Below are 20,276 nucleotides of genomic sequence, written 5' to 3'. Positions count from 1 at the left end.
CAAGTCTCCGGGCCTGTGACCGACACACACACACCGATACTTTCTTAACTACATTGGGCAACTGGCACTAACCACGTTGCCTCCGCCATGGAGCCCCTCCTCCAGCTAACCCCTCCGCCCTCTCATTCATCCACCCTGAGGGAGAGGCATGCAGGCCAGAGGAAGTATGACTCATCTGAGCAACAAGACGCATTCTTCTGAACTCTCTACAGACGTGTTGTTTGCTAAGTGAAGAGCACAGGAGAGTAGGCGCAGAGAGAGATAAAGAAAAAAGAGTGAGGACTCATAATTAAGAGACTATGTGTGACATGTCTTGGAAATTATTGGGGCAAAGGGAGTCCACTTTAGTGTGGGTTTCCTGGTCCACACAAACACACACACACACACATCAACGTTTCCTCCAACTCCACGGAGAGAATCTTTGGCTTCTGTGAGGGGTTTTCTGAATCACAGATGGAGACTCCAAGTACTACATCTAAGGATAATCCATCAGGTCCATGCAGAGAAAAAAGTGACTAATGACGACAAGAGAGAGGTTTATGATGTGCAATTCTGCTGAGCATGCAAAGGACAATGAGGCACGATGAAGACATATGAAGAAAAAGTGTTTAATCTAACGGATCCACCACGGCTCATTCCCAACACCACATCTGCAGAACTTGGCACTCGCCCCTACAGATCATGAGCCTCACACACCACATCACACACAGGCTCCAACTTTTACATGAAGCTATTTCTGGAGCGGCCCACATTAACATTGTCTGCAATCACAAAACAAATGAAGAGGCCACGGCGCACAGCCTCCAGGTCTGATCCACCGACACAAAGCTGTTGAAATGTGCCCCGTCATGTGATTCCATGAGGAATGATCCGTCTCCCACCAGTCTACCATCAGCAGTGGATGAACTTGAGTGATGTGGGAGTAAACAATGTCTTGAAGACTCCACTGTTTAACCTTACAAAAGCAGACTGTGGATTTGATTAGACATCACCATCTCTGGATTTCTTCTCAGCATCTGCAGATTGACATCCAAACATGTGAGAGTTTGCTGCACATGGCACTGTACACAGGGATAGGGTAAGGTAAGCTATGGGGCTGACATCCTTGCATTGCACACTTCCTTTGCAACTACTTCCACTAATGCAGTATGCAAGCAAGTACCTATTACAGCAGAGATTATCCCATCAAACCTCACTGTCCATAGGCCTATTAAAAAGGAGATCTAACTCACTTTGGCTTCAGGTTAACGCTCTATGACCGTGGATTTGTGACTGACAAGACAAACCTGTTATCTCTTTGAATTAAGAGTCACTTAGTATATCTAAAATCCTGCTGAACTCGGATAGATTTTCATTGTTTCTCTATACTCATGAATGCCCCAACCACTGCCTTGCTTACCATCTCATTATCAATGAAGTCTAGTTTATGGCTGAATACATCATCATGTTTTCATATTTAAACTGCTTTGAAATACGTTCATTTCAAAGAAGAAAGCTGAGAGTACCATTTGGGGAATATAATGTTATTAAATTGTGATAGCTCTACAGGGTTTGAGTACATGTGTATGATCTGTCATATAGAACAGCTATGTGTTTGCTGAACTGCACACAAAGCTGCATTATTTAGCCAGTTGTTGGTGCTATCATTTTTTTTGTTTGAAATATTCCCCGTTGAAAACTGACAGAAGGCCCCATGTCTTTTATATTAAAACTGTCTCTGGGTATTTTGCCGTTTCACCTGGATGTGCATTTTGTATCTGCCATAGGAGCCCCTGTATTGATTCAAACAGATACCAAATGATGAAAGACACCTCTTATCGCTGCACACAGCTCGAAAGCCTTCCAACAGTGTGATCCATATAAGCATATCAACAGCTTCTATGCAGTAAGTGCAAAAAAGCTTAAGAGAAATACACTGACATCGATGGCTTATCAAAATTCAAGGATACAGCATACAATAGGGTGACTTCTTGAAGGCATTGGAAAGTTAAGCAGGTCTTGGTCAGTAAAATGTCAAATGACACAGCATTGCATTTATTCTAAAATCTTTTGTTTGAAATGTCATTAAGCACTACATGAACTCCCCTTTGATGTTGGGGGATTAGTAAGCCCCTGACTTCCAATGCAATTCCCTCCAACACATGTTCTATTATTACACAAACACTTCTCTTCATCTACCTCATCAAGTTTCTAGAATTGATCTTGATGCAGAGATAAGACATAACCGAACATTGAAAATAGACAGCGAAATTAGTCAGAGAAACCGCAATGAACTACAAAAGTCACCAATATATACCCCAGGATCCGCTCCTACAGTGCACTGGTGTAGGTAGTTATAGTAGATGCCCGAATAGAAAGATGGGCCCTGATTAGTCCAGGTGGGGAAATGGCTAAACACTTTCAGATAAAACATGTTCTGAGCAAATATGCCGATAATTCGACTCGGTTGAATTAAACATCACATACTCCTTTCACTGATTCATGTCCACTGTCCACATTCGACTCCAACCCGGGAGTATGGAGCACATAGGACTAGTTCACTGACAGAATCAACTCAATAGACTGGGAGGGGGGGGGGGGGGGGGGGGGGGTCGATCGAGAAGAACTAGGGAGTGTATTGCAGGATGAATAAAAAATGAAAGTGTTGTGCTTCAGTAAAATCGCTCTCTCCATCCCGTGAGGAGGGGGGGGTGCTGGTGGAGTAGAGGCTTGTTTGAAAACTGAATGCTGCATTCCCACATCCACCCATATCCAGCAAGGGGCTCTTTAAAAATTCATTAATTTACAGCAAAAATAGATTAAAGCACCCAGCTGAGCAAAACTCAAAATGTGGCTCCGGAATAACATTAATGATAAAACATCTCCCTCAAGCCTGGAGGGGGGGTGGGGGGGTTGCCTGAAGAAAGAGTACTGGCTTCTTTCACCTTACAGCACCTTGAGAATAATTTATTTTCAATCATTACTAAAATAATGCATTTCTAATTGTCATTTTTAATTACGCTTTTCTTGGGATGGGAAAAAAAAGGGGCAGAGGAGAAACCTGCATAAACTAATTAAAATCCATCCAAGGATCTGCCATTCCCATGATGCCATGCCAATGTCATTCTATTCACCATTTGATATCTCAGCTACAGAGACTCAATGGCAGCTGCTCCAGGCTCCCCAAAAACGCAGAGAACTGCAGTTACAGTAATTGCTCTGGCCAGCACTAAATGAGGTTCACTTAAGTGCAATTATCCCCCTCTGATCTCTCACATAAAGAGACTTCTTTAACATGGAGAAGTGGGCTCACACAATGTGACTGCAAACAAGATTCAAATTGGAATCAGGGAGGCATTTCCAGCAGATGAATGGCTTCATAGCTCATCTGCATTCTAGTGATGCACAGCGTTGCTAATGAAGACTGAGCCAGACCTTTCTCCCCAACACAGCGAGAACAAAACCTCCCACTGGATATAAAAGCACAATGCGGGAAGACATCTCTAACAAATGTGTCCAGTCATTTGGCCTGGGCTGCATTAGAGGTCACCTAGCCTCCATGCAGAGTTAACAGCAGTTGCAAAACAAAAAAAAGATCCAGTGTTGTTTTGCCCAATCCAAGGGGAAAATTCACTTGATGAGGGGCGATGAGGTAAAACGAAAGAAACCCCCCAACCTGAAATAACGCTACATTTCACAGCAGAGAGGAATTGATGCCACTTTGGATTGAGACCAAAAATAATTGTGAAAAAAACTAGAGAGAGGGCTTTGAACAACAGCATCACGGCTACGCATTGCCAAAAAATAGAAATATATATCAGACGTCCTCATGAATAAATTGCCATCTGCCAATGGCTTAACACAATAGGTTTTCAGCCTAAAGGGTTAAGATGTGGCAGGTCTAATAGGGGTTGCTACAGAGAGTACCTGTTGGGTGCAGTCCAACAACACAGGGTGGTGAGGGGGGGGGGCTGTGATGGGCGTTCATATTGCCACAGGCGGAACTACCACCAGGAGTCTGATAACTGCATCTCACGGATGGCCATTTGAATAATCACTTCAACAAGGGGAGAAATTAAAAAAGCCTCTCAGTGAGAAGGGGCTAGGGACCGGGCCACATGCTGAATTCAAAATGAGGAGCTTTTCCAATGTAAAACTGTTCTGAAGTCCCTCTACTATACTAGCACGCTGACCCTTGCCACCCATCCAAATGAGCTTCATATCATGTCACGATTCTATTAAATATATTAATCATACTCTCACCTTACAGACGATGAAAGAGTATTTTTTATTCAGGGACGATAGATGAATGTTCTAACTGGCGCCATACACAAAACACAGGAAGACCTGGAGACAAAGGTGTTTTTAAACCATTAGGCAAAAGACTGCTCAGAGCACTGCAGGCCAAAACCAGCATTAAAGAGAGGCTGCATCACATCCTCCCATCCACACTTTTAAATGGTTACTTACTGTAAGGATAAACAGATGTGTGATCTTCTCTATGCTATATTCTCCACTGTTTAATCCACTAATCCAAACGTTTTTTTAAAGCAGGTGACCCATACAAATGTAAAAAGGTAACACTGTTCAATTTAATTTGATGAGAATAGCACATACTGTAGCCACTACTACAACGGCTTAAAGCGGACCGAAAACATGCCAAATCTAGCCTTTAAGTCAAAACACCTCGAGCCATGATCAAAACTGAATAATTACATAGCTAATGGAATTGAAAGGATGTTATAAGTCTAATGAACAAATTCTAAAAAAAGGTGTGTGGGCCGGTATTTATGTTTCTGCACACAGTATGTAAAGGAAAGCCAGCAGCGGCTTCAGTCCAGGTCTATTGTCTTACAGCCAGGCAGAATACAACAGCAAAATGTCACTTCCGATGTCCACGCCAATTATTCCACTGCAGCGTTTCACATAGTTGTTTCAGTCGACATTATTGCTTGTAAAACACTCTGAATTTCATGATGGCATCAACTATTTAGACATTTCCTGTGAAGGAGCTGGGATGTATTTTCATGTTATACGGAGCTAGGGACCCTGTAATAAAATTCCAATTCATATAAACTGCACGTGGAGCTTTACAGAGAACAGCAGTAGGACAATTCAAAGAATAAGACAGAACAACCAGGTACTAGAAAATAATATATATAAAGCTACTCTGGCTCTGCCTACCTGGACGGGGGAACATGACAACTCAAACACCATGTGTCTTTCTAAAGCTGCATGCACAGATATTCTGATCCAGACAGCTCGCTGTAGGCCTGCTATTTAAAGGATGGGTGATTAAGCAAACCAGGTCTGACCTTTGATTGTGGGAGCTGACTAACGCTATGGGCATTTGTTAGTTGAAGCAAAACGTCTGGCAGGGTTAGGTTATTTTGGGGGAATTCATAACGGTTTGTTTTAGTCATAAATTGAATAAAATTGTGAGTATGATGTGATAATATTCTCAGTCGGTTCAGTCGCTAAAACAACAACGTGACTTCATTGATAAAACTTGCACAATTTGACAGCGGGGCATATTAAGAGTTCAGTCATCCATCGTCTAATAAAGGCCGTTAGGAGACAGCAAGGGCACCGTTTTGTATACAGCTGCACGCAAATGCCACAGCTATTTAGTTTAAAGTCGTAGCGTTAACTAATCAGTGCATCACACACCAACTGGTGAAACATCAAAGCAGAGAGACATGCCCTGAGAGGTGTCTTGCACTGCAGGTCCAAATGTTAAACTGCAACACAGTCTGTACCATCTCAGGGCAATCCACAAGGGTATGCCACCAGAGGCAAAGACACAGTCCGAGGCTACATTCAGTTGCAGACAATTCACCTGAAATATGCTTTGCACTTGTTGATTGTCCAGCCACATGACAGACCTGCGCCTTCTCATAAAGATCGACTTGTTTTCCCTACGAAGATCATTATTTTCTAGAGGAATTTACCAGCCGCCTGAGAAACAGACGATTGACAGACGAGAAAACACACTGCAACAGCTGTGAGTCAAATACCATCAGAGCATGCAGGAAAGGCAAATGACACTAGGTTTATACACACAGTCAGTCACACAGTCACACAAACAAAAAAAGCTAGCTAACGATAGCTGTTGGAGGGCTGAGATAGGTCATTATATCCACCTATTGCGAGGGGAAAACACACGCACACACCTAGTCCTGGCCCAGGAGAAAACACCGACAACGCTCAGCTAAAGTTAGCTGGCTACCAAAACTGGCTAGCTAGCTGTCAAAGTTGCCCTGTCAGTTGTCACCGGTTGCACGGCGGTGCTAGCAACGGGCTAACGCCAGAGCTGTCAACTTGGAGAGTTACATCAACACGGCCGGGGTATACTAACACTGACCACGGGGAAACACGGAATGCCTCTCTGAGAAAAAAGGTGTCCCCCGCACCGCACGCCCCGCCACGGCGAGCGGAAAGCCGTGTGCCAAGGCCTGTTCCCCGGGCTCAATCCCCACAACTTCAGTGCAGCTCACTTCCCCGCTAAAGTCGTCCATTTCGTGGGCCTTAGTTCAACTTCCATGCCCGTGTAGCTCACTTACTCTGGGTGAAAGCTTGCTGTGACGGCGGCTGTCTGTTAAATCCTGTCGGTAGTTTGAGAGTAACTGCCCCCTCCCCTTCCTTCCACCTCCTCTTCTTCTTCAGCTCGCAGGGGCTCCCCAGGAGGGTCCTGTGTTCTTGACGTTACCGTCCTGTGCAAAAGAAGCGCTGTAGCCTTAGCTTCACCGGTGAGCCCGCGGTGCCGTGGTGTCCCTCTTCAGCTACTCTCCGCCTTCTCCCGTTCGCCTTTCTCTCGGCGGCCGAGCCAACATCCGGGACTCTCCCCCCCGTTTGGTAAGTGCCCGGAACTACTTTCCCATACGACGACGCACATGAAGGTTTATTTTCTCCCTCTCTAACCACCCCTGCCGCCACAGAAACTAGCGCGCGGTGTACGCACGAGCCCCAGACAGTGTTGTAAAGTAACTATGTAGATGTACTAATCTACTGTAATTAAGTACAAATCTGAGGTACTACTACTTTACTTTGGTATTTCAATTGTTTTGCTACTTTGTACTCCTGCCCCACTATAAATTAAGAGGCAAATAGTGTACTATTGCCTTTTGTTACTTTGTAGATATGGATCAATGATTAAAAAACAAACAAACACTTAAATAAAACTTGAGTTACACCTATATTAAACTCACATGTTATAATTAAAAATGGTTCCACTTTAACAAGCTTGATAAAAACATTAATACATTAAAAAAAACAAAAAACATATATGAATCTGAAATGGGCCAATCTGCATAATGAGTACTTTTACTTTTGGAACTTTAAGTACATTTAGATGCCAACACTTTAGTACTTTTACTTGAGTAACATTTTGAATGCAGGACTTTTATCTGTAACAGAGTAATCATACACTTAAGTATAGTACAAGATCTGACAACTTGTTCCACCAAACACGCGATTGTCTAGGAAGTACTCAGATATATAAGCAATAGTGATATCAAAGTCTATAAATACTTAGTTAGTTAGTTATTTCAGACTTATTTAATATAATTGGATTATAATTATTGAATCCCTTTATTGTAATCGACGGTGAACGAAAGTTACTGTATGTATACTGCTTTGTAGAATATATTATGATAGACACTACATTATAAGTTGATTTGTAATTTATTAGCAAAGGAGTAGAAAGTACATTATTTGCTTCAGAGATGTTATGGAGTAGAATTATAAAATAGCAGCAATTTCAAATAATCAATAGGCAAAATTTCAAGTGCCTCAAAATTATATTTCAGGACTCAAGTAAATGTACTAGGTTGCACTTCACCAGATCCTATCAATAAATCTATTGATTAAAAAAAACGCTTTATTTAAAGGAGCATTGTAACTTATATCCCAACACGGTTAATATCTTAGGACATAACCTTTTTAATAAAGAAGGAAGAAGCACCCAAATTGTTAAAACAATGTTACAGAATATAGGCAAAGAAGTCCACATGGGGGCCACTGTGCAGTGAGTCACCTCTTATAAAAGGTTTTACAAGTTATAATTAAAGGCTAATAAATCATTTAAATGTTCCAGTTACAAGCCAGGAGAACTTTTGGGTTGTCAGGTTTGTTAAAAAGTTCTGTGACTGGTGTCCTTCATGGTACAATGCATATTAAAGTGTATTAGATGATGTTAAAATAGTAATATGTTACTTGAGGTGCTCACACTTTGTAAGTGAAATTGAAGTCTGCAGTTATACGTGTAAGAGTCATGGTGACTATCTGATCATGGGTTTTTTTCTTTCTTGATAATATAATTCTAGCCTTAATCTAACAACCAAAATCTTTGTGAACCACTGTGGTTTTTCTGATTAAATAAAAGACATGCTCCACTGGCAGATAAACAGCTTAGAAGGATTTATTTTTAATTTGACCACCTGGCTACTTAAAAGGTTGTCCCTCTATAATCTATTTAATTGATCTGTCATTAGTGAAATCTTAGTTCGTTGACCACTTATACATCTATTAGTAATAACTTACAAACCTTTTAATAACGGGTATTATCTTAAAGTTGTACAGATAATAAAAAACATATACAGAAGCTGATAAAGGATTAAGTATTCTAGTCCATGATCTAAAAAGATCTCTAAACTACGCCATCCACTAAATGCAGTTTGAAAAAATGTCCTAAGTTATTTTATTGCCTAAAAACAAAAACAATTAATTCAATAAGTGATATTTCCCTCACCATGTCTAACTCTTTATTGAACAGTGGAAACTGAATTCAAGGTAACTTAATATACCTCTACATTGCCGGATTAAAAACATATATTTTTGTCAAGGATATGACCATCCTTAATGTCCTCACTGGACAGTGAGGTCTAGTGAGATCTAGTGAGGTCATGCTGACCTGTCTTCATTTTGTAGTTTTATCTCCTATAATAGAGTTACAGCTTTTATTTTATATGTTCAGTTAAATTATCAATTTTGAATACTAGTAGGATATCTGCTGTATAAAATATGAAGTTAAATTAAAGTAGCAGGGACGATGGATGTGTTATCTCTATTTATAGCCAATTTATCTTTGTAGATTCATTTATATTCTACAATCTTGTCTTTTCGTATTTATTGACTTTTGGCCATTTTGTATTTTACCGTGGTGATTTTGTTTTTATAAAAGTAAACATGCATGTCCACAAATTGAGTGGAATCTAATCCAGTTAGTGGACAACATCAATCTAAGCATTAAAGAAAGCAGCCATGCTTAAGTGATGTGATCGACTCTTCAGCAGGGCAACAGCGCCTCCTGTGGGTCATTCAGGGAGCCCACAGCATTTATTTGCTCAAATTAAATTATAAAACACATTTCGACCTTTTATGTAGCCTCTCTAGTGGGGACATGTTTCATCGTGTAAGGTAAGTCATGCATTCAAAATCTTACTTAAGTAAAAGTGTTATCAGCAAAATGTACTTAACGTCTAAAGAGTAAAAGTAATTATTGTGCCGAAAATATATATTTCTAGTGACATTTAGATAATATTGTTGCATCAAGGAGCATTTTACTGTTGTAGTCAAACAAAGTTCTGGTTTGCTTTTTTCGTAATCATTTGACTATTTTTCCCTTTACGTTTCTTTTATTATCTTTTTTTTTTTTAAATGCCTTTGTCTGAATGTCTTTCATTTTTGTAAAGCACCTTGAATTGCCTTGTGTTGAAAGGTGCTATATAAATAAACTTGCCTTGCCTTTACAGTTCCTCATTATTGTACTTAAGTATAGTACTGGTGTAAATGTACTTAGTTACTTCCCACCTCTGGTTACAAGTCATATCCAGAATAAAACTAAATATAGGCCAAAGACATAAAAAAGAAAAAGGCCTAAATTAAAATGCCGCATGACAACCAAATAGGCATCTAATTATTTGGTATAAAACAAGAGTATGAATCTACAATATTGGACTATTGGCAAGAAGAAAGAAGTCTTACTGCATTTCATTTGTGTAACTGTAATTATAGATGTGAGTCTTGAGTGATACTATAGAACTGTTCTAAAAAACTGATTTCCATAATACAAAACTTATCATAAATATAAAACAACCAGATCAGCAGCAACACTTCAAGATGTGTGTTGCCATAATGAAACTCACTGACTCAGAGGGTTAGTCAAGGTGAACAGATCCGCTTTAAGAGAAATCCCTCTCTACCCCATGGGAGTCTGTGTGTTGGTGATGTTAATTAATTAAGAGTAACACCTCATTGAAAGTGAGAATAGTAATTGACGCACGAGTCGACACCATTTAACCTGCGTGGATGCAGTGCCGTTTACGGCCACTGGGGGCGCTGAAGGTTTTCTTCTCTGTTTTATTAAGAGCAACCAAATCAGCTCAGTGGTTTCAGGAAGTGCAGAAGTTTTTGTGAAGCTGACTGACATCAACCTCGGAATCGAAAGTAGGGCATTTCGCAGTTTAGTGAGTATATTGTGGTAAAGCAAATGTGTTTTTTTATCAAGGCTGTTGTCACGGTGGCAAATTACTGTCTAATAGCAAGCAGCTCAGCGGTGTGCAGCGTGTGTAAAATGTCTCACCACCTGTCATATTACTGATCATTTGCCGATACAATTCAGAAAACCTTGAATAGGCTGTGTGTCCTTCTGTGAATGAGCCGCCAGACGTTCTTATTATACATCCATGCGCCAGACGGTCAAGGTTCACCTGATAAGTTTACTGAATGTAGCATTTATGCATACTGTGATCAGATGTGGAAGAAATATTCAGGTCCTTTGCTTTAGTAAAATGACTAATAGCCTACTAATCTCTGAAATTACTCCACAAAAAGTCCTGTATTATTCCTGTACACTACTTTACTATTGCACAAGTTTAATAACACAATCCAACTTTTAAAGCATGGCATTTAATTCCTGAATCTGCCAGTGGGACATCAATTTAACAGTAAGTTATGTTCATTCTACCAGTGGTGTAAACTAACTAAGTCCATTTACTCATGTAGTGTACTTAAGTACAATTTTGAGGTACTTGTACTTTATTTGATTATCTCCCATTTCTGTTTCTTTGTACTTCTACTCCACTACAATTAGTGCTAAATGGTGTACTTTTACTCCAATACATGTATTTAATACCTTTAGTTACTTTGCAGATTTTGATTATGGATTTAAAACATAATCGACGATTAAATAAGACTTTAGTTACACCTGGAGTAAATTCACAAACTATAAAATAATACAAAGTAGTTCCACCTTTACCAGCTTTGATAACAATTTAATGCATCAGTAATTATAATGGTAACAAATAATATTTAATATTCAGAAAGGGACCAATTTGCATAATGAGTACTTTTACTTTTGGTACTTTAAGTATATTCTGATGCTAACACTTTTGTTCTTTTACTTTAATAGGAAGGCAAAACGGATGTTAATATCCAAAAGTTCCCCATTAAACACAGACCTAAAATAAACCTTCCTGACTGATCACAACTCTATTCTTTACATTACATGTCATTTGTTAGACGCCTTTATCCAAAGTGACTTACATACATTCACTACTGTGGACAATCCCCAGAGGAGCAATTTGGGGTGAAGTGTCTTGCCCAGGGACACAACGACATGCTGACTGCAATGGGACTCAAACTTGCTATCCCCTGATTCAAAGTCCAGCACACTCTCCACTGAGCCACAGCCTCCCATCCTCCTATTCTAAATCCTCTTTCCTGATGATCGAGGATGATCCTTTTATTTTGTCAGTTCAAGTCTGATTTTGTTTGCATCACAGCAGCTCCATTTTCAACATCAACGACAAACCTTGAAATAACATTCAACATTAAAATCCCTATGATGCCCTCTCTCTCATCAGGTGATGGCTAATCCCAGAGAATCTTCCATCGATGGGAAGTTGGCAGAAGAATTTGCCGTCCCCTGCCATGTTGATGAGGTTAAAGAGAAGATGGCTGCTTTCGCCAGTCTACACGCTGCAGCGGGTCGCAGAGTGGTTCTCATCACATCAGGAGGAACCAAAGTTCCCCTTGAGTCCCGCACCGTCCGCTTCCTAGATAACTTCAGCAGTGGCAGGCGAGGAGCCTCTTCAGCGGAGTATTTCATGGACTCAGGCTACGCAGTCATCTTCCTGCACAGGCATCGCTCCCTCTACCCCTACACACGGGTGTTCTCTAACATTAATATGCTGGATGCCCTGATGTTCAGAGGGGAAGAAGAAGCTTCCTCTGGTGAAGTGGTGGTTAACCAGCAGGTGCTTCCCAACATTGCTAAAGCACTGAAGAGATACCAGGAAGTGAAAGAAGGCAACCTCCTTCTGCCAATCGAGTTCAGCACTCTGTCAGAGTATCTGCATCTTCTTAAAGCAGCAGCACAGGCACTCAGCGCTATAGGTACAGATGAACAACTTACTACAGGTTGAATGTGTGGCTTTTGTCAAGCGTATTGCTCATAACTCCCTATTCTGCACATAGGACCAATGGCCATGTTTTACTTGGCTGCAGCTGTGTCAGATTTCTATATCCCAGCATCTGAGATGCCCGAACACAAAATCCAGTCTTCCAATGGACCTCTTCAAGTAGGTGAAAAAACATTCCAAACTTTCTTTCCAGCCTTGCAAGAATCACGACTCAAGGGGTGGCAATGTCTGTTTGTAAATTAAGCTCCAATCCTCTCTGTGGCTAAGAACAGCCTAAAAGCTGCTAGCATGGTTGTTCTGTGACATTCTTTAAGAATAACCCCCCAAAGTAAGTCTCCAAAGTAAATAGAATGGCATGTACCAACAGAAAATCTATATCAAAACATCCGACTACATGCACACCGTTGTAAAACACATGCATTTTTGTGAATGTGGAAGTGTTTTAAAATAGTATGTTTGTAAAGTTGTGAGCATATGACTAGATCAATTATTTGGATGCAAGACTTGAGTTTGTAAACAGATGTTTTTATATAGTTTTGCTGTTGCTGAAAACATCCTGGTTCATCCAGCCAGATTTGTCCTCCTTTTCACACTTTTTTTAATCAAGAATAGAAGATAGCACAAGGTTACCTTTTTGTGTGTGAAGTATTCCTTTACCTGGTAGTTAATGACAATATACTTTTTCTTTCTCCCCTTCAGCTCAGTTTGAACATGGTACCTAAGATACTGTCCCCGCTGGTGAAAGACTGGGCCCCTCAGGCTTTTGTCATTTCTTTTAAGCTGGAGACAGATGCATCCATCCTGCTGGACAAGGCTCGCCGGGCTCTGGACACCTACAGGCATCAGGCGGTGGTGGCCAACGTGCTGGACTCCAGACGGGGCTATGTGGTGGTGGTGACCCCCGAGACCCAGGCTGAGCTGATCATCTCAGAGGAGGATGCCAAGAATGAGGTGGAGATAGAGGAGAGGATAGTGAGCAACCTGACGTCAGCTCACGAGAAGTTCATAACTCAACAAGGGGGCTGACAGAAATCATCCATACTGCACGCCTGAGTCATGAGTTGTTGTCTGTTCGCTCACTCGTTCCTGAGCTCGGCTTGAATAAATACTTTAATCATATTGATAATATAACTTTAAACACATCCTGCCTTCATGACCTTTCTAATGTACTCTAAAAAAACATCATCCAAGCTTTGATGACTGTTTCTGTACAATGACAAAACACAAGTTAATGAAAGTTTATTAAATGTTTATTCACATTGTGCAATGAACTAGAAACAAAGTAATGTTATTGCCTTTTCTACACAAGGGACTGACGGTTGAATAATTCAGTGACATGCTTTACTACAAATCTATAATAAAAATCAACAAGTTTAATCCATTGGTATTTTTTTTCAACCCCCCGGCTCCACGTATTGGACTCTTGTTTGGTTACTTAAGTTTGACGCTCTTCTTGACGCCAGCACGAATACCAGAGCGCTCTCCACTGTATCTCGTCTCCTCCCGACGAACCTCTCGGACCTGGGGAAATTGAACGACCTTGTCAACTGCTGAATTGGTTTTTCAACCTATACTCTGGATTCAAACTGATGAGCCTGCAGTCCTCAGAAGCTTCATGATGCACTGAAACAGTGTAATAAAAATGTATGGAATACAAACCTGGCCCTTTCTGCGGATCTTGGCCCGTCTGAACTTCTCTCTGTGCTTGACTCTGGGATTACGGTCAATCTTCTTCCTCTTTGGTGTGAGCCCCTTGTTCTTCGACATCTGTGAAATTGGAAGAGTTACATAATTAGAATAACTGAACAGAAATGACAAAGTTTAAAGTGGCAACAGACAACTTCTCCCCCGTAAAACTTCAAAAAGGGTACTATTGTTGGCGCCACTGTCGCAACCAAAATCCCTTTCCACTCAAACACCGGACACACTGCGTTCAGTTGTTCACAAATTTGTGCAGTAAATAAAGCTGTACCTGGTGTCACTGTTTTATAGCTTTCAATTATGCAATCTAATTTCATAATGATAAGTTAAAGTAACTCAAAATGAAATGGATTAAGTGATCACGGTGTAAGGGGCACCAAATATTAAAAAAGTTTTATAAGCATCTCTGATGTACTTGTTACTTCCCTGTACCAAAGATCTATAAAAACACATGTTACCCTCTTTAATTTGTCTTCAAACACTGAGAATGAAATTGTCTAGAGAGACAAGACATGCACTGCCGTAGCAGTAAAACTAAATACGATTTATTTGATGTAAACATTTAAAAAAAAATGTATTCAGCTTTGTTATTCAAGAATGAAAAAGTCCAACTTCCAGGAGTATAGCTTGCTTTATGTCTAAGTAACTGTCAGGATCCCTTTGCCTGCTCTGAAGGTGTTCTGATAGATCTGTTATATTATTAATATGAACTTCCAGGTGAGTGTCTGACTAGCTATTAATACTTCAGAGTGCTAGTGGTTGTAACACTGTACCTGGTAAGTAATGCCTCTCTTAGCATCTGGATCTTCCTCCATATATTCCTTCTCCTCCAACCTGCAACAAATTCACATTGATCAGATACAGAGTTGATCTTGTCCAAACAGCCATTTTAAAGACTCAAATCAAACTTACTCTTCTGTTTCTGGTTCTTCGACCTTTCTCTTCAATTTCGAACGCTCCTCCGCATCTCTGTAGAAACGCAGAGCCGCTTCCTCGTCCATATCAGAGTCAGAGTCATCCTCCACCCCAGGCATAGGCTCTTCAGAATCCTGCAAACAACGTGTTCTCATTACCATTCAATAGTCATACAAAACATCAGCAGTGGATCTACATCGAGGATGCCCTTCAGTTTATACAATAGCGTTACAAAACGAACACAAAGATCTCACCGTTCCCTTCTTATTGGAGACTTTGGCCTTCTTGCCCTGTGCAGGTTTGCTGGATTTATCTTTCTCCTCCCCAGCTAGCAGCTTGCGAAACTGCGGTGCAAGCCGAGCATCCACTGAACTGAGTTCATTGATGAGCTGCAGGAAGGTATTCAGGCGTTAGACACAGAGTTCTAATAGTCATTTCTGGCATTTTCAAACGACAGTAGCATCAAAACATGACACACTAAAGGAAGCGGCTCTAGATAGATAGATTGATCGGTCGATAGATAGATAGATTGATCGGTCGATAGATAGATAGGTATGTAGGTAGGTAGGTCGACCGATAGGTAGGTAGGTCGACCGATAGGTAGGTAGGTCGACCGACAGGTAGGTAGGTAGGTAGGTAGAAACTTTATTGATCCCAATTTGGGAAATGTTTGCATTGCAGTAGCATAAAAAACACAAGGAAATGTACATAAGAGAAACTAAGACAGTCCAATATATTTCAGAAATAGCAAGAAAAAAAATATATACACGTGGAAAATATACAAAAATAAATAAATATACATGTGAAAATACAAAATTCAAGTAACAAATATAATGCTTTATAAAGTAAAAGAGAAAATGTACAGTTTCCTTGACATATAGAATGAAACCACAATCGCTAATACTACTTTACTAATGCTATGTTCCCCTGGCAACAGGTGTCACTGTGTGCACTCACATTTCTGAAGATGAGCAGTCTTTCAATCACAGGATGGTTATGAGCAGGGATTCGCTTTGCTTTCAGCACCATGTAGAAACTGATGTTCGTGCAGTAACTGCAGCAGGAAAGAATAATTAGCCACTAATTAAAAAACTTTGACATGATCTAATAACAAGCAATAATAATTGATTCACAACTAACTTGAGATACAGCTGCTGTTTTGTCTTGAGGTAGTCAGCACCCTTTGGAAAAAAGCACAAAAATTGGTTAGGAATTGATTGCCTGAGCTACATGACAGTATTATTATGTGGTTTGGTACTTCTGAAGACATATGGACATTAGATGCTTACAAAACAGACACCAATCATCATAAAATATAACAGTAGCCATCCCATCTAATGATCAATCCAGTTGCAGCTATTTAAAGAACCTAATCAGAGCCACGGTTGATTTCAATGTGGATTCTCATACAGCCAAATGTTAATGTGCTCACCTTTCCTGGGGGGATCTTTCCATCCTTGACCATCTGTACAAGAGGCTGCAGCTCGTCTTTCAGCTCATTTAGCTGCACACATACAAAATACTTCACATCAATAACATGTTGGGTTGTGGTAACTATGCAAGTATCTTTTGGCTTATTAAAGCTCAGGTTTTTGTTGGGAAAATACTGAATGTACTCTTTGAATATCAGAGTAGCACATAACAAAGGCCCTATGTAGATGTGTACGTAACAGGATGTATGATTACATAGATGACGCTCATGAGATACTGTGTTTTACATACGATAGCTATATTCCTGCGATTAACATGATGACACAGCCCCTAGGGAGATAGGCATAAGACTGTCATGTGTATTGCTTACTGAGGCCTTAGATAATCTGAACTAATGCCAGAATACTGCTTTGAACCGGTATTCTGCATCTTGTGACTAATGGCGCATTTCCACTACAGCGCGGTTTAAGCGTGCCGTTTCCGGCCCGTTTTTGGTTGCGTTCCGGCTAGCGGGTAATTTTTCAGTTTTACTGGCTCTCCAAAATCGAGGTTCTTTCCGGGCCAACAACCGGGCTGAGTATGCTAAACTAGTGAGAGACTTGCTGGCAACTACAACAAAATGAACATATTTTACCGTGATTTAATTGTAATACACGTTTCAAAATGATGCCGAAGTAACAACATACTGATACCGGTTAGTAAAAACCATGAATTAATGCTTTGACAAGTCTGCAGACAGACGGCAGGAGAAAAACCTTATAAAATGCGTGTTTTCTGAATGGAGATCGGCTAAGCTAACGCAGTATATGCTTTGACCATCCACACTCACAACAACGGCCTATACAGACATAAATAAACCAGGGACTGTATTCACCATGACACAGACAGTCTGTGGTTTGTACTTGATTAACTTTTGTCTAGTTTCTGAACAGATATGAGGAGCTGTGAGCTCTGAGGGCTAACAGCTAACGGCTGATGTTGGTTTTGTGTTTCGTATTGAAGATGACGTCTCGGCTCCGCCTACACTGCGTTACTATAGTTACTACCCCAGTTCCTAAACTGTGATGGAAACGCAGCATAAATTGAGCCTGGTCTACCAAGGCCTAACTATACCGTACTAAGACGTGCGAGGCTCTGCAGTGGAAATACGCCATAACACTCTCTTGTATATAAGCATGTCAAGGACACTGTTCGGGGAACTATTTTGCCCCATGCAGCTTTGTGATCACTACTTCCTTTCTTGCAGGATAATAGATACACGTGTCTTGATATTGAAGATCAAGCCGGTGACGAGTGATATTTCTCTAACAGTTTTTAACACATTGGTTTTGGTTGAATGCCTGTGTTTTACCTTTGCTTTGAAATCCTGAATAAGTTCAAGCAGCTCTGGTGACTCCTTTTTCAAAAGTTTCATTTTCTCTTTCTGGGACATTTGCTTCAGATCTTTGACAATCCTTTCTTGTTTTCCCGCAGTCTTGTCATCATCCTTCTCCTCCACAGCAAATTCCTTCATTTAAACGAATCAAACAATCACAATTAAAAACATTTTCTATAATTTTTCATTTACCAAAATGGTGTACCAAAGAGAATAACAAAGTACCTGGAAGAAGTTTAAATCATAATCCTCCTCGCTCAGATTTGCAGCTAAACGTTTTTGGATATTTTTAGCTTCTTCTTCTTCCTCTTTTTCCTCAGCTTCCAGCTCATCCTGCTTTTTACCCTCTGTAATAACACAAATACATTTTTGTTCAATATTAGCCATTTAGAAAACCAGAATTACCCGGATAATATTGGTGGAGATAAAAGATGCTTACTGGTGGCCCCATAGTCAGAGTCATAGAACATCTTCTTCTTGGTGCCCCATGCCATTTCATTAGGAAGATCTGAGGAAGACAGCAAGGTTAAAGTTAAATAGGCTTGTTTATATACAGTAGGGCAAAACCCTTCACAAAAAAAGATAGATTGTATATTTACCGTCTTCTTTTTTCTCCTCGAGATCACTTTCCATATCTGTCCCCTCCTCTTCCTCTTCTCCCTCCTCATCATCTGACTCCGAATCATCCAGGGCCATCACTTCCTCCTGTGAAATTCAGATGAGCTTGAATTGGTTCTTAATTTACATTGATTTAAGAATATAAATCCCAGCAAACACATAAGTCCTTACCTCCTCATCAATGTCCTCCTGGTCGCTCTCCATTTGAACACCGCTGGCAAGAAGTTTCTGTGACAAAGAAAAAACGCAGCAAAACAAATATATATAAGAGAACGTAAACACAGCAACATCCGCATACTGAAGAACTACTAATGAGGAGGACTTACTGCAATCTTGTCATCATGAAACTCGTCAATTTTGTCCTTTGCGTACTGTGAGGATTTCTGAAAGGAAGAGGGAAGACATTCAAATATGACGTTAAAATAATCTACAACATCAAAACAGAGTTGATGTAGGAAAGTTTGTTGATGGTTAAGGATGGGTACCGAGCCCCGGTATTAAACGGGCCCCAGGGCTGAATTATTAAAGACCGTGGTAACGTTAAGCTCCGACATTATTGGTCTTTTTATCGGTACTGGAGACATGTAAAACATATATGTCATATGTATTATGCTACACAAACATTGTATTGCAGTGTTAGTGTCGCCAACTCCGTTTCTAATACGCAAAAAGACTGCAAAATGCGTCTATGATTATTTTTTGTATTTTCGATCTTTCCAATCCAGTCGAGAGATCTCTCTCTCCTGTCTGTGTGCGAGGGGGTGGGGCAGTTTACACACACGTGGCTGCTACATGCAGAAACACACACACGGAGGAGATGGCGGAGAGACCGCGCTCCGAGGTGTGGTTAAACTTTACCCGTCTCGATGTGGACAATCAGGGCCGCCCCTGGCCAACTTGGGGCCCCAAGCGACATTGTGAGATGAGGCCCCCCCCAACCGACAGGAGTGAAAATTTTTTTTTGTGAAACAAAGTAGGCTACTTTGCAAATATAATTCCTGTTTATTATTATTATCAACACAGTTACTTTTTTATGCAGTGAGGTAAATGGTAAATATGCATTTATGTCGTTCAGTATGCATTTACAGGTGAATACGTCTGCATTTCCTGCCAAATACTAGCCTCAAAAAGTTTAAAATATAATTAATGCAAATANTATCAGTTTTTGAGCATGTAATAAGCATGTTTTGTCTTGACCATATTACAACTATATTATACTAATATAATATAGTATTTATATTATTGAATTGATTATGATTATTAGTAGAAGTAGTTTATTTGCATTAATTATATTTTAAACTTTTTGAGGCTAGTATTNGAAATAAGGTAAACTAAATAAATTGTGAACAAAAATAACATTGCTTTTTATTTAAATTAAATACATAATATTTCACATCAAAAGGAACAACAATGTTTTTAAAACATTGTTGTTCCTTTTGATGTGAAATATTATGTATTTAATTTAAATAAAAAGCAATGTTATTTTTGTTCACAATTTATTTAGTTTACCTTATTTCTTTCTCCAAAAGAACCGATAAAAGTACCGTTAAAAGACCGGATCGATAAAAGTAGTAGTACCGTTAAAACCTTAACGATGCCCATCCCTAGTTAAGAGTTACGTGATTGATGTACAAGATATATATCACCAGTGTCTGGTTATTACAAGAAGATAACAGTATTATAGAAACATTTTCTAAATGTTGTCAGTTTAGCCTCCATTGCAAACATTTTTATTATTTGAAATCTAGCCACATCTAGTTTATATTTAATACTGTAGATCAATACCAACAATCAAAAGCTTTTCTGAAACTCAAGTGACGATTACAAAATATCAC

The 20,276-nt window shown here is 40.0% G+C and overlaps 3 protein-coding genes across 6 annotated transcripts in view; 1 reads left to right on the top strand and 2 right to left on the bottom strand.

Moving 5' to 3' along the window:
* The window catches only part of foxj3 (forkhead box J3), a 69,354-nt gene extending 62,576 nt beyond the window's left edge, over window positions 1-6,778 (bottom strand). The window contains 1 exon segment of the mRNA XM_010778197.1: window positions 6,543-6,778. The gene's annotated coding sequence lies outside the window, so the exon portion shown is untranslated.
* Window positions 6,779-6,781: 3 nt separating this feature from the next.
* Window positions 6,782-13,778, top strand: ppcs (phosphopantothenoylcysteine synthetase). Of its 4 annotated transcripts, none has more exons than XM_010778200.1 (4): window positions 6,782-6,834; window positions 11,844-12,375; window positions 12,457-12,560; window positions 13,101-13,778. In XM_010778200.1, exons 2-4 carry the CDS (start codon window positions 11,847-11,849, stop codon window positions 13,425-13,427), a joined length of 960 nt encoding a protein of 319 aa, XP_010776502.1. In that variant the 5' UTR covers window positions 6,782-6,834; window positions 11,844-11,846; the 3' UTR covers window positions 13,428-13,778. The 4 variants fall into 4 exon arrangements, with proteins under 4 accessions (XP_010776502.1, XP_010776501.1, XP_010776500.1 ...); XM_010778199.1 differs by lacking the exon at window positions 6,782-6,834 and adding an exon at window positions 10,352-10,425; XM_010778198.1 differs by lacking the exon at window positions 6,782-6,834 and adding an exon at window positions 10,356-10,445.
* Window positions 13,634-20,276, bottom strand: part of utp3 (UTP3 small subunit processome component) — a 7,803-nt gene continuing 1,160 nt past the window's right edge. The window contains exons 3-16 of the mRNA XM_010778203.1: window positions 18,768-18,824; window positions 18,613-18,669; window positions 18,423-18,528; window positions 18,263-18,331; window positions 18,049-18,170; window positions 17,800-17,955; window positions 16,450-16,521; window positions 16,158-16,198; window positions 15,975-16,071; window positions 15,272-15,406; window positions 15,015-15,151; window positions 14,876-14,936; window positions 14,061-14,168; window positions 13,634-13,922 (exon numbers count right to left, since the gene is read on the bottom strand). Of these exons, the coding sequence (XP_010776505.1) occupies window positions 13,833-13,922; window positions 14,061-14,168; window positions 14,876-14,936; window positions 15,015-15,151; window positions 15,272-15,406; window positions 15,975-16,071; window positions 16,158-16,198; window positions 16,450-16,521; window positions 17,800-17,955; window positions 18,049-18,170; window positions 18,263-18,331; window positions 18,423-18,528; window positions 18,613-18,669; window positions 18,768-18,824 (1,308 nt within the window). The 3' untranslated portion in view covers window positions 13,634-13,832. The remainder of the gene's footprint in view (window positions 13,923-14,060; window positions 14,169-14,875; window positions 14,937-15,014; window positions 15,152-15,271; window positions 15,407-15,974; window positions 16,072-16,157; window positions 16,199-16,449; window positions 16,522-17,799; window positions 17,956-18,048; window positions 18,171-18,262; window positions 18,332-18,422; window positions 18,529-18,612; window positions 18,670-18,767; window positions 18,825-20,276) is intronic.

The sequence above is a fragment of the Notothenia coriiceps genome, unplaced genomic scaffold, assembly GCF_000735185.1.
Source record: "Notothenia coriiceps isolate Sejong01 unplaced genomic scaffold, NC01 NC01_scaffold00019000, whole genome shotgun sequence".
NCBI classification, from domain to species: domain Eukaryota; kingdom Metazoa; phylum Chordata; class Actinopteri; order Perciformes; family Nototheniidae; genus Notothenia; species Notothenia coriiceps.
This window is presented reverse-complemented; position numbering and strand designations above follow the sequence as displayed.

Bases quoted from the DNA above. Each gene is read 5' to 3' on its own strand.
- ppcs (XM_010778200.1), top strand. From the start codon at position 11,847: ATGGCTAATCCCAGAGAATCTTCCATCGATGGGAAGTTGGCAGAAGAA. The intron at 12,376-12,456 runs GTACAGATGAAC...TTCTGCACATAG, and splicing joins ACAGGCACTCAGCGCTATAG to GACCAATGGCCATGTTTTAC. The intron at 12,561-13,100 runs GTAGGTGAAAAA...TCTCCCCTTCAG, and splicing joins CTTCCAATGGACCTCTTCAA to CTCAGTTTGAACATGGTACC.